The sequence below is a fragment of the Chlamydotis macqueenii genome, chromosome 8 (assembly GCF_036417535.1).
Source record: "Chlamydotis macqueenii isolate bChlMac1 chromosome 8, bChlMac1.mat, whole genome shotgun sequence".
Lineage (NCBI taxonomy): Eukaryota > Metazoa > Chordata > Aves > Otidiformes > Otididae > Chlamydotis > Chlamydotis macqueenii.
In genome coordinates this window covers 19,602,488-19,615,504 of record NC_141563.1, presented here as the reverse complement: position 1 = coordinate 19,615,504, position 13,017 = coordinate 19,602,488, and the positions used below count along the sequence as shown (strand labels likewise).

Sequence of the window (13,017 nt, the reverse complement as noted above, 5' to 3'; positions counted from 1 at the left end):
ACTGATACTATTTCACCAGTGTATATTTCTTTCTCACTTGTTCTGATTTGTTTTCAGCAATATTCTGTTCTCTCCCAATTATTAGCTACTTTGTGTTTGCATTGATTGACTTCTATGTCTTTGGTTTTCTAGTCTTCTGTTTATTTAATATCTACTGTGACAGCATTAACTTGAAATCTTTACATCTGCAGTCTTACTTTAAGAAGCTCATTTGCTTCAAAACCTGCTTTATAGCAAGAGGGTAATTAATAGTTCTGTCTTGCTTTAAATAAAGTTTGTTCTTCTGTAAGCGTCAGAACTTACAGACGCTTACTTTGTGTTTTGCCATTCCCTAATGAATGCTCACAAAACTGTTGTTGTTAATGCATTCACTCACATCCTTATCCAGTGTGACAGTGACTGCTTTGCTGCATACATGTTTCTCTCATTCATGAACATTACTAAGACTGCCTACTTTGTTTTTTCACCTGCTTGCTCTGACTTGGTATTTCTAACTTCACAAACTGGTTGTATGACAGCAGAGATTGGAAAGCAGGAAGGATAGTAAAATTCTAGACACTGTCAACAATGGATGAAAATTCAGAGAAAGGAAAATAATTGAAGAACAATTTGAAAGGTTATCAGGCTGTAGGATGTTAAAATATATTTGTAGTGGTAGCAGGAGGAAAAGGTGAGCCTAAAAGGGGGGAAAATATAAGGTAGAACTAAGAATTGATCAAGATAATAATGCAGAGTTCCTTGGTCAGGGAAAGTGATGCTTTTTGCACAAAACCCACATTTAGAACTGTCCTTTCTGACAAACTGACTAGGGAGGCTAACTGACTTGTTGCAGAAAAGTGTGTATATATAAATATATAATATGTGTATTTATACACTTAAATACATAAGTCTGAGAAATACAATGAGAAACAAGTTGGATGTATTTAATTACAATGAAAACTTACTATTTTTAAAGAAGGCTTTAAGTGGGCTGTGAAATGCTTATTAAAAAGACAGCCTTTGATAGACTTAAAAAAAAAAAAATAAATAAACTGCTAATTCAGTCCTTGCCTTCTTTCCTCCCATGCTTTTTCTTCTCTACTTGTGGTAATGAGCCCAGATGTTGCAGGCGTTCAGTCATTCAGAGGTAAGTGCTGAAGCTCTACAGTGGGAGCTCCTGTTTTGTCACTTGATGCCTGAGCCTGCTTCCTTCTTCCCAGTCTTGTGGTGTCATCTTGTGGGAGAGAAGTGACTGGGGAGAATGACTTCAGGAGAGGCAGCATAAGTGAGTAATGGCTGAAGCATACTCAGGGCTTTTGGGGAGAGTAGGGGGGTGGGGTCTGGTTTTGCCCTTTTCCTATTAGTCCAGAGAATGTAATTGGGAGTCTTCTCATTAATGGGAGCTGGGATTGTTTGAGTGTGAGAAGCTTTTTGTATGGGCAGTCACGGGTGTCTTTGACTTGACTTTAATTGCTTGTTTTTTTTTTACCACTCCCTGAAATCCAGCATAATAGAAAAATGACCTTAATTAGATAGTTAATGCCAGGCCCTTTAACATGATATGGAAATAAAGGTAAATGCTATAGATGTATGCTTTTAGAACTTTTCTCTTGGTAGTTCTATGTCTTCCTTATGTAGCTGTATTCCAGTTGGGCAGGTAGCAGATGGAGAGTGATGAAGGGTATATATAACTATATATATAACTATAACTATAACTATATATATAACTATAACTATATATATAACTATAACTATATATATAACTATAACTATATATATAACTATAACTATATATATAACTATAACTATATATATAACTATAACTATATATATAACTATAACTATATATATAACTATAACTATATATATAACTATAACTATATATATAACTATAACTATATATATAACTATAACTATATATATAACTATAACTATATATATAACTATAGCAATTGATAGCATAGAGTATGTAATACAGTTATGTAATGCTGGTGAAACTTAAGCAGTGTGTGTTCATTATTAATTGTTATTATTTTAATATTTTTATTATTACTTTTAATTATCGTCACCTGTGATAAAAATCAACAGTTGCTTTAAGTAAATTGTTGGTTTTTAAAAACATCAGACAATAAGGCAATAATTTACAAATATGGTGCTTACTCGCCTCTGTACTAGCGTTCCTCCTGCAGGAATAGTGAGCTTGTGACAGAGTACTACTGGAGCGGGGGAAAGCATGGAAAAGGGCGGGCTTAATGTAAGCCATTGTTCAGCAGTAACTAAGAGTTATATGTCGCCTGTCTGTACCAGAAGTTGCCAAGTTTTAAAATGAAACAGTCTCAGAGAGAATTGTTCTTTGAAACTATGGAAGGCATAGGAACTGTTAGTTTTTAAATATAGCTCAATATACTTAGTTCCAGGCTGTCTAAATTGACTGTTGGCAGTAATGAGTCTTTAGATTGCTGTGTAAATATTTATTTTAAGAATACTCAGGAAAGAAGGAAAAAAAAAAGTACTTGCTATGGCTGGTTGAATAAAGTTTTTAACAAGGTAGTTTTACTGCCATACCACATGGTCATGGACTCCGAGGATAGCGCTGCAACCTGACAAACGAGCTGAGTTAAACAAGAAAGTGCTGCACGGCTGAGTACGAGATGCAATGGACTTGTCAGTTGAAGGTACAAGAATGTTGTTTTACATAGGAAGAAGTTAAGGCAGAAGGTGTAATTTCTCACAGTGTGCTTTTGAGAGACCAGGAAAGGGAACTTCTGCATGCATTTCTGATGTTGCTGTCCAAAAAGGCTTTTGATAGTTTTCACTGTGAATGTACCTTTTCAAGTCAAACCACTGTTCTTCACTGTTAATTGCCCAATCTGGCAACATAATGTAGCTTAGTATTTTATCGTATCTACTTCATCGATTCAAAACACAGTACAAAAAGGAAGTTCCTGTTTCATTATTTGAACAATGTGGTTAGCAGGCTTCCGGACAGGCCCAGGTTTCTCAATAGTCTTTTATGAAATGGTAAACAAGCTCGGATTTGTCATGCGTACTACCTGATTGAGCTGAAAAAACGGCTCCAAAATTTCCAGCTTTTAGTTTCAGGATCTTGCATATTCTCTTATGAATAATGTGAAATTATTACATATTAATAATTAGTAGTAATTTATAATATGGGATTCTTAATTGCTACAGTTTGATATTCTGTGATACTATTTTCCTTCTCTTTTTTCACTGTGTTTATTTTTAATATGTTGACTATACCTAATCAGAAATGAAAATACTTGTATTGTGAAATAAGTTACTACTTTAGAGGAGGAAAACATACGAATTAATGGAAGCACTCAACATGTCAGTTGATGTTTGCTGCTGGAAAATACTTTCTTTGGTTTCATGTGACTCTTATGTATTGTTAATTGGAAACACACAAACATGCACACAAGTTAGAACAACACATCAAGACAAAGTACTTTCTGTAAAATCCTTTCTAAAAAGAGCTTGTGAGGACAGATGGCCATTGGGTTACAGCAATTAAGTTTTTTTTTTTTTTTTTTTTTAGTTCAAATGCTAATCTGCCGCTGTCTTTCTGTGCTGTCACAAGCCTACAAATTCCTGTAATCTGTTCCTTGAGATAACTCCTCTCTTTTTTTTTGAGGTGAGAAACTTGAGACTTGGTTTCATTACTAACCAAAGTTCTAATTAACTTAGCATCCTTGATCTTTTGCAGCATTCACAGGTAAAGCATTCTTCCTTAATTATAAAATGAAGAAGAAAACCACAAGTTTAAACGTCATTTATTGAAAATCTCAGTCTTGCATAATTTTATTCAACGTTTGCAAGTCTTAAAACATTTAACTTGGAATAAACAAGTCCATTAAAAAAAACTTAATTTATATTCTCCTCTGTAAATTTTATACAATTAAAAGCAATCTATTCTTCAAACTCCAAATGAAACTTTATTCATTGCAAGTTTAAATGCCAATCCTTCACTTATGATAAACATATTCCAGCTGCCAAAGTCAAAGCAGTTGCCTTTATAATTACTCCTGTTCCATTTTCTAGAATGAACCTTGAATGGGGAGAAAATACAGCCAGAGCTCTTAGTTGCAAAATAATAATTTCTTCCAGATTAATTTTGCTGACGATTATTGCATTATTTTCTTTTTACCAGAGACCACTATTTGTAATTGGAGAAATGGCTACAGTTCAGTCTTGTGTGTTTAATCAGAGAAGTCTGCATTCATTAGCAGCTTAAGCTAATACACCATACTGTTTCTCCACTGGATGTATAACCACTGTCAGAGAGGCACAGCAGAGCAGCTGGGGAACCTAATACCTTGAGAGGTGCCCTTGCAACACTTTGCAGAGTTCCTCTGTGGGAGGTCTAAACGGAAATCTAGAATCTAGTAGCTTTGATAAAAGAGGTAGATGTCTTAGTCACAGCTTCACAGAGCTGGTTCAGCATTTTGCACTTGGTTTGTAGCATCACACTCATAGTGATGCTAGCGAAGATAGATCTCTTCTAGCAAAAGGGGCAGAGCCCTAAGAATCTTACTTGCCTGTCCTGAAGGGACCTGATCAAAACCTTGGAAGTTGACTTCAGTTAGCTTTGGCCTATCCCCTAATGTAGATACATGGTATATTTGTACTGGGAGATGTACAGGGAAATGGCAGAAAAATAATATTTGCCACTCTAGCAGAAAATTAACTTTTCCTAGACTTTGTCCTGATCACAAAAAATAAGCTTTCTAATTCCAGGCAGTTTAGAAAGCATCATGTGGGAAAGGGAGATATGCAGAACCCTGAAGAGAAACGATCTTAATTTGGACACAGCTTTGCAGAAGGAAAAAGTAGTTCAACAGCTTTTGGAGCCTTCTAAAACAAGTTCTGTAAGGAGTAATACTTTTGCTTGTAAAAAATATTTATAAATATTGCTAGGTCCTATTGTCTGAAGTTGAATTGCTGTTTCTATGTACTGTAGCCCTTGCAAGCATCTGCTTCCTTTGAACAAAGTGTTTCTTCACGCATCTATTGACTCTGGTTTCTCTCCATAAAATAATCTTTAATAACAAAGTCAAAGTTGCAATTCTGCTGTTCATACCCAGATGACCCAACAAACAGGCAAAACACTAATACATACACTTTTTCTAAAACACTTTAAAAGTGTTCTTAAAGTGTTTTTTAAAAACACTTTTGTGATGAAATGTAGTTTAACACATTTATACAGGAAATTTCAGTGACTGTAAAAACGACTAACTTTGAACTATTAAAAAAATTTAATTCTCACACACCTGGTTTGTTTGGTTTTTTTTTTCCCCCAACCCCTCACTACACCATTAAAAGCTACTTCATTTAGAAATTACAAGTTACTAGTTTGAGGACAGCTTGGCCTTAGTTAGTGATTTTTACATATTCAGTTGATTCTAAAATTTGAAGCCTGTACTTATTGCTCATATAATTCATGCCTTACTTATATAAACAGCTAGATACAGAAACACTGCTCATGTGAACTGACTGTACTTGCACAGCTAAAAGACCTGTGAAGCTGAGCAAAAAGGGAAAGCTTAGGTGAACAGCTTTGGTTTTTCATGCCTATTCAAGTCACCCTATTACCTGCTACATTAGTCACAGACGTAGTAGACAAAAACTAATAAAAGTTGGCAAATAAGAGGGATTTTGATACTACACAATGTTTTCACACACAGTGAAAACCTCTCTCATTCAAGGTAAATAATATGAGAAATGTCTTCTTGAAGATTATCTATTACATGAGGTTGTAGTAACCAAGAGTTTGCAAGCCAAGATGTGTGTGCATTTGTTTGTATACCATAGTCACCTATCTCTTGAATCTCATGTAACAACCAAAAAGGAAAACAGTTGTACAATTACAGGACAGAAAGATTTATGAACAGGAATTACACCTGTTTTCTACAATTCTTTTCAACACTGACTCACTTTCACACTGACAGTGCTTTTTTAAAGTGCTGATGTTAGTCATCTGTATATAAAAAAAAAATTCTCATTTTGTTCTCACAATGTTAGCCCAGTGTTTCTCTGTAGTACCATACAGTAAAAGCTGAGGATTTTAAAAACCACTTAACTTCAAAGATAAATGACAGTAACTAGAGAGTACCCCTGTGGGCCCCAATCCTGTAAACACTTAGGCACATATGTTAATTCACTCAATGTTTAATAGCAAATAAACCAAATCTAACTTAGCATTTAAAGTTTTATGTGAACATGAAAAAAATGACAGTATTAACATTACCTTACATATGCACCAAGCATCCTGTCTGCTACGCATGTTAGTCATTAACAATAGTTAACAAATGCTACAAGTACAAAAAAAAATAGTAGCACTTGCAAAAATTGAAGAGCTTGGGGCAGGGCATTCTGTTGATATTAAAAAAAAAGAAAACAAACAAGACTACCACCAAAACCCAACCAAAAATTCCAACATTAATTGAAAACCTGATATCTACTGGCTGTTCAAAAGAATCTGAAAGGTCATGTTTTTCTTTTTTTTTATTTGCTGTAGTAGTTTATTGCTCTCCTCCCATACCTGTTATTGTTATGATCATACTGAATATTAAGTTCTACTTTTCCTCTTATCTTCAAAGAGACTTTTCAACATGTAAACCTGAACAGCTGATACTACCACCATTACTCCCAAGCTGACCATGGACCAGAAATTCACTCTGTCAAAGTTGCTTTCTTGGATATTTCGATCACGAGCCTCAAATGCTCTGAGCAGGGTCTGAATCTGGACACTTTTGCTTAATCTGGCTTTGACGCTGTTGATGGATTCCTGGTAAGTAACAAAAGAGCATTCTTTAGAAGAAAAAAGAACACTTGAATTAAATTTATAGCTTGAAACATATACAAAATATTAATATTGCATTATGACCTGAAAGTTAATTTCTTACCAAGTAGACAGTTAATTTGACTTTAAAATATATACCTCGTCACAGAATTTTCATTCGTCTAGCCTGATCACTGTATATCATCTAAAAGGGCTTAATTAAGATGCATTAAGGTTCTATAGTCATTTGGTTTTTCCGTTTTACAGGCTAGGGAGGTGAGAGAGAAATCAATTTTAATAGTCCATATACCTTGGGGAACAGTGATTCCAAGTATTCAGACAAGTAAAAAGCAGGGATTTCTACAGAACTAGTCTCAAAACAAGTTATACAGTAGCAGACAAATGTAGGGGTTTTTCTGCTGGGTAATCAAATTAAGGCAGTTTCTAATGCAAACTACCATGGAGACTCTAGCTGTAGCAAAAGAGTAGTACAGTAATGTATTCCCATCTTCTTTTTATGTTTTCACTGTAGTAGTTATAAATTGCTGTTTCAGCTTTGATACTAAAACAGAATTTTGACAATTAATTGTGAATAAGACAACGAAAGGTTCTACAAAAGACACACGGTATGTCTCAGGGAACCAAAGGAAGTACATGAACGCTCTGGCCATAAAAGCAGCTCAAGATCCAGTTCTTATTCTGCATTTACAAAGTAAACGCCTGATCCTATAATCTGTTAAAGATTAATCCATTACATAATAGAGAGTCAGAAAGCTTGTCTTGAAGTGCTGATTTATGTTCTTGATATAATTACGGGACTGTGAAGTAACTTTTTGTGAGAAGAGTAATGTGTGCAGTAACAAGAGGCTATAAATTTGGAAAAAAAAACCTAAAATGTTAAACACAGCAGTGACATTTTTCTCCCCAGACAGTTTCTCTGTGGCATATTTAACAAGTATTTCAAAAGAGCTATTTTTGGAAGCCAAATAATTTTATTATGATACTAAAAAAACAAATTAAATGAAGTTTAATTTCAACAATGAACTTTAAACATTTGTTGTTTAAAGTTCATGTGTTACAAAATAAGGAACATCAACACCATAAAAGAGCTTTAAAAATAAGATACAATTCCTCATTTTCCCCAGCAAATACATTGTCTGTCTTTAAAAACTTATTACTGAGTGTTTACGTAAATCCTCACAGAACTTGCAGGTAAAGCAATACCTTGACTAAGTAAACAATGGCATAAAATATTAATGTTAACTTCAGAAAAATTACCTACTTTCTAAGATCTGCAAGGCCCTCAAAGAAGAGTTCTGCATTTTTTTTCCTTTTAGAAGACATACCAGTAGGTACACAAGTAGCTATCAAATATATTCAAGTATTGCTTCTGATTAGTGTGAGAGAGGTTTTCTTCACCATTTTCCCCATAAACTTTGTTTTTTTCTAATTGTACTGATTGTCAGTTTTAAAGAGGATCTGGCCAACTTTTCAGATTCTGTGTTTGGTTTTAACTATTTAAAAGTACACCTATGAAAAGATCTTAAACATTGTTTGATTTGTTGTTTAAAAATCTGCAATTTTTTTTTATTGCAATAACTAGAATACAAACAATGTCAGTGTATTCACTAAGTGTTTGTGGAGGTTGGTTTGTTTTTTTGGGTGTGGGTTTGTTTGTTAAAATACCTCGTCTATAGGTACGAGCAAACAAAAAATAGCTTACTGCATCCTACCAAGCACTAAGAACAGTGGTACAGGAACAACAAATGATCTTCTCCTACAGTAATCTCAACATTTAACAATAATGAAAGAAAAGCAAAGCTCTGGGCGGTAGTCTTCATCCTGTATCAAACAGAGTCAGCGTACACTTTAAGCAAACATTACCGTTCACAGGATGTCTGCAAAGGTGAACCTGCAGTGTAGTACAGATTAACCTCTGTCCTGTTGACTGGTTTGAAAAGATGGAAATAAAATTTGAGGGAGAAGAAACCTAATAAAGTAAATATAAAATACTGAAGATAGGAATATTAATCCATACACTAGTTGGGGCACTTCTGCAAAGATGGGAAGAAGACGCTGACCCAGTAATTAATTTTTAAACACTGATAAAAATCTATGCAGCCGTTCCAACTACATCATTGGGATTAAGCAATAGTTCAGTACTATAAATATTCATTCCATTGCTGCTAGGGAAAAATGTCCCATTTTAGCAGCCGGAAGAAAGGAAGCTGAATTGAAAACCAAGCAACTTCTGGTGCTAGGCAGTTTCTTCTTGCTGATTAAGGGTCTACTCTGAAAACATTCTCAAGCTTGTGTGTGGAAGCAAGAGATCCATGGTGCTAGGCTTAATGCATCAGTAAAAGCAATATACAGAACTGGAATAGTTTCCAGGATGATACACCAGACCAAAGCAGAATGGCTAAATGACATTTGAGGTTTGTTTTTTCTGACTAGTTTTACATTCAAAATAATTAAAGATTGAGTACTAACCAGAATGTCTTCCAATTTCATATCTAGGAGATCTGTGCCTGTAACATACTTCTTCCAGTCTTCCTGGTCTTGTCCGTCTTCTCCCATGTTGTCCAGGATCAGTTCAAAGAAAATCACCTTTTCAGAAATTGTACTGAATGTATTGTCAAAGCAGAACATGTAATCTCCATCTTCTGTTTCCACTCTGTATATAAGCAAGATGTCATGAAATTAACTATGCTTTTTGTGCTGGTTCTCAAAAAGCAAGTTTTTGTAAGTAAACTTTCCTCTTTAAAACTGACAATCATGCACTTAAAAATAACTGAATGTATTTTATATAAAAATAAGAACTCTAAGACATAGTACAGATTGCACAGTCACAGCAAAACAATCCTACTGACTCTAAAGTCTTCAAATGATGAGGATAGCAGCTTACTTTAATTTTTAGTTATTGGAATTTTGAATCATTGTTCATCGTTACAAAAAAGCTGTAATATGAGTGGAATTCTGGACTGGAAAATAAGCTGAAAAGCCCCCTAATTACTATATGATCTTTTGATATTAGATGTGGAGACCTTTTTCAACTCCACAATAATTATTTTTGTTCACTGGCCATTAACAGCTACCATTAAACAAAATATCCTTCACTTAATGGTAAGATCTATGTAAAAAGCATTTGGTGTTTATAAAAAGGTAACTGGTATTCTCAAACTGTCCTATAAGAAAGTCTTTTGTAATACTAAGGAATAAAAAGTACTCTGCCTTTATTTTAGCTATATTTGTTAAAAAAAAGAAAAAAAACACCAACCAAAAAACAAAACAAAACAAAAAAACAACAAAAAACCCCCCAAAAAGTACTTTATGTAACACTTCTAAATTTGAAGATTTTAAACTTACGTATGAACTCCGTCTGATTTTCTTTCATCAAAAACAAGAGTTTCACCTTTTGGAGACAGCAGATGAAAATCAACATCTAATCCTGCTCCATCTAGAACCTGTGAAACAAAGGAAAAAAAAACCCAAACAAAAACCTCCAACCAGTGCAATTCCTGTTTGCATTCCTGAATGGATGTCACTTATGTACATACACATATATATTTGTACAAGAACACAATCTATGCAGTGTCATCCCTAAGATCTTTTTGTTGGGTGAATTAACAGTGCAGAAGACAGGATTAGACTTCTTATGCCAAAGCTGTACCACAGACCTTCTCCCTTTTTAATGCAGATTTAAGGGCATTCTCATTTCCCAAAGACAGAAGGAATTGAAGACATTTAGCTTCCTAAGATCATAGTAAGTGTTTAGTATTACAAAGCTGTGCTCCTTTAACTGTGTAACATGGCTACAGTTGTATCACCACATCTGTCGTGCTGCAGAAATTCTCTACAGGGAAGGCAGTAACTACATAAGGGGGCAGAGAGGGATCATTCTTATAACATTTCTTAGGCCCATGCTAGGGGATTTTTTTTGCTTGTTTTCTAGTGGGCTATTTGAGTATAGCAGTCTGCTCCTGCTGAAATTGAGGGCAAAGTTTACACTGACTTAAAGTGATGCTGGAGACTTACCAAAAAGAAAAGAGAAAGAACAAGGAGAATTAGTAGCTAACAGCTGATCAAACTAAAACCCATACATCGTGATATACTTTTAGGGCTAACACAGTCTAAACACCTGCAACAAAATTTTGTATCAGGATAGTGTTTATTTCATTATATCTCTGGAGAATGACCTGTATCCTACATTAAATATTCCTATGCTTTAGCCACTAACAACTCAGGATAATGAAGTACAGAATAAATCTACTTCCTGTAACTTAGAGCTCCTTTTCTGCACATTCAAATAGAAAGATGAATTGTTACTGTTAGCAGTAGTGCTGAGAAATTTATACCTGAGTAGAAATAAATTCAGTTATAAAAATTTGTCTCTAAAATAAAATTATTATGACTAAAATAAAATCCTACTTTGTCAGTGCAAAATAAAACCTGTTTTGTTTAGACAAGGCTCTCAACAAAGCTTGAACACCTCAATCTTTAATTTTTGTTGAGTTCATGTAACAATAATTAGAAAACAATCTGGAATTTCAGCTTTGTATTTTTAGTTGGAAAGCAAAGGGAAAAAGGCAAGAAGGGAACAGAAGACACCAGGTCCCAGACAATTCAGAGGCACTGTAGCAAGACAGGAAAATATTCACTGCAGCTCCCCTCACTGTGCCTGTTCTACTGAAAAAAAAAGTCTTTATTTTAAGGAAAGAGGAGAAAAAAAAAAAAAAAAGGCTAAGATATCTGGGGAACTCAAACTCTTCCCAAACAGGGCATAAAGACTTTAACATCAGTCCAGTTAAATAAGGCTGTTGTTTTTGAAAAACTTTCACAATTGAGAAAAATGTATTTAATATCAACAAAAAAGATAGGTAAGTGAAGGTTTTGTGCATCAGGAATAATTTTGTTTCTTCTTTAGAGCTACTACACAAGGTCACAGCTGTTAACTTTCTACATTTTTACCTTTTTAAAGGAGGGTAAGTTGGGCTCTTGTAAAGTAAAAAAAAAAAAATAAACCTACTGGAGTAATTTTAAAGAAGTCGTAAAAGTATTTTTTTTTTTCTCCTAAAGATACAGCTTTTAACCATGCCTAATTCCAAGGCGAGTTTACGGGCGCTACATGGGGCCGGCAGTGCCGAGCCGCAGGCGGGGTGCGCGCCCCGCCCGGACCAGGAGGTCCCGGGGAAGGCCGGGGGGCTGCCGCGCCGTCGCTGGGGGAAGGACACCGGGACCCCTCTGCCTCCCCAAGCACCGCCCGCCCGCAGGGCCGCGCTGCCGGCGGAACGCGAGGTGGCTCCAGCCTCGGCCCCTGCGAGGGGCGAGGAACTCGCGGGGCGCGGGAACGGGTTCCCAGCAGCAGAAGCGGGCGGTGTCGCCGCCCACGGCGGAGCCTCGCCTCTGTAAAAGGGAACTGGCAGCCGGACCGCCCAGCACCGCTCACGGCCCAGCGACGCTGCCGCAGCAGGATGCGGCACCGCCCGGTCCCCCCCCGGGAGTGCCCCGCGGGGAGGCCCCTCGCCCTTCCTCGCAGCTGGGCCGCCCTGCCCTGCCCGACCTGGTACTCGAGTTCCAGCGAGGCCTCCTTGCGCATGGGCTGGTAGAAGCACTCCTTGCGGCCGGCGGGAAGCGCGAAGGTGAAGTCGCTGTCCAGGGAAGGGCTGAACTCGGCGGCGCTGGGCGGCAGCGCGAGCAGCGCGAAGCACCCGAGCGGCGCCAGCAGCACCTGGGGCCACGGCAACGGCCGCATGCCGGCAGCGCGTGGCGCCCTCCCTGCGCAGAACTCCCCCACCGTCGCGGGGCGAGCCAGGGGCGGGCCCGGCCCCCAAGGGGGGTGGGCGGGGCCGTCCCCGCCCCTGGCGCCGCTCCCCCAATCGCGGCCACCGCAGCGCCGCTCTCCACTCGCCCACAGTGCACCGCGGCGCGGAGACGCGTGGGTCTGGTGAGTCTCTGCCGGGGAGGCGCTCCCCCTCCCAAGTACAGCAGCCGTGGCGGCTGCGCGCAAGTGCGCGAAGGGAAGGGAAGGGGAGGGGCCGCGCATGCGCCTCTAAGAGCCTCGCGGAGGAGGCGGGCTTTGTCTCCCTTGGCCCGCGCTGTTTGAAGTGCGGTAAGGGCTGGGCCCCAGGGACTGCTGCGGAGGAGGCTCCGAGGTGCCGCTGTTGCAGACACGAATCTCCTCAGAGCCCAGCAGTAGACCCTTATCGTCGCTCCCCGCCCCTGGGGCGGGCGGCCTCAGG

General features: G+C 37.9%; 1 protein-coding gene across 2 annotated transcripts; it reads right to left on the bottom strand.

The window, feature by feature from the left end:
- Window positions 1-3,754: 3,754 nt before the first annotated feature.
- TMED5 (transmembrane p24 trafficking protein 5) lies at window positions 3,755-12,742 on the bottom strand. Of its 2 annotated transcripts, none has more exons than XM_086753096.1 (4): window positions 12,339-12,742; window positions 10,145-10,242; window positions 9,269-9,452; window positions 3,755-6,784 (listed from the first exon to the last, which is right to left on the bottom strand). In XM_086753096.1, the coding sequence occupies exons 1-4, from the start codon at window positions 12,528-12,530 to the stop codon at window positions 6,566-6,568; spliced, it is 693 nt and encodes a 230-aa protein (XP_086609222.1). In that variant the 5' UTR covers window positions 12,531-12,742; the 3' UTR covers window positions 3,755-6,565. The 2 variants fall into 2 exon arrangements, with proteins under 2 accessions (XP_086609222.1, XP_086609221.1); XM_086753095.1 differs by lacking the exon at window positions 3,755-6,784 and adding an exon at window positions 6,791-8,768 and having other exon boundaries at window positions 12,339-12,646.
- Window positions 12,743-13,017: the final 275 nt, after the last annotated feature.

Excerpts from the sequence above, each read along its gene's own strand:
- TMED5 (XM_086753096.1), bottom strand. The coding sequence starts at position 12,530 with ATGCGGCCGTTGCCGTGGCCCCAGGTGCTGCTGGCGCCGCTCGGGTGC. Across the intron at positions 10,243-12,338 it reads CGCTGGAACTCGAGTACCAG|GTTCTAGATGGAGCAGGATT; the intron begins GTCGGGCAGGGC and ends TTTGTTTCACAG. Across the intron at positions 9,453-10,144 it reads AAATCAGACGGAGTTCATAC|AGTGGAAACAGAAGATGGAG; the intron begins GTAAGTTTAAAA and ends GCTTATATACAG.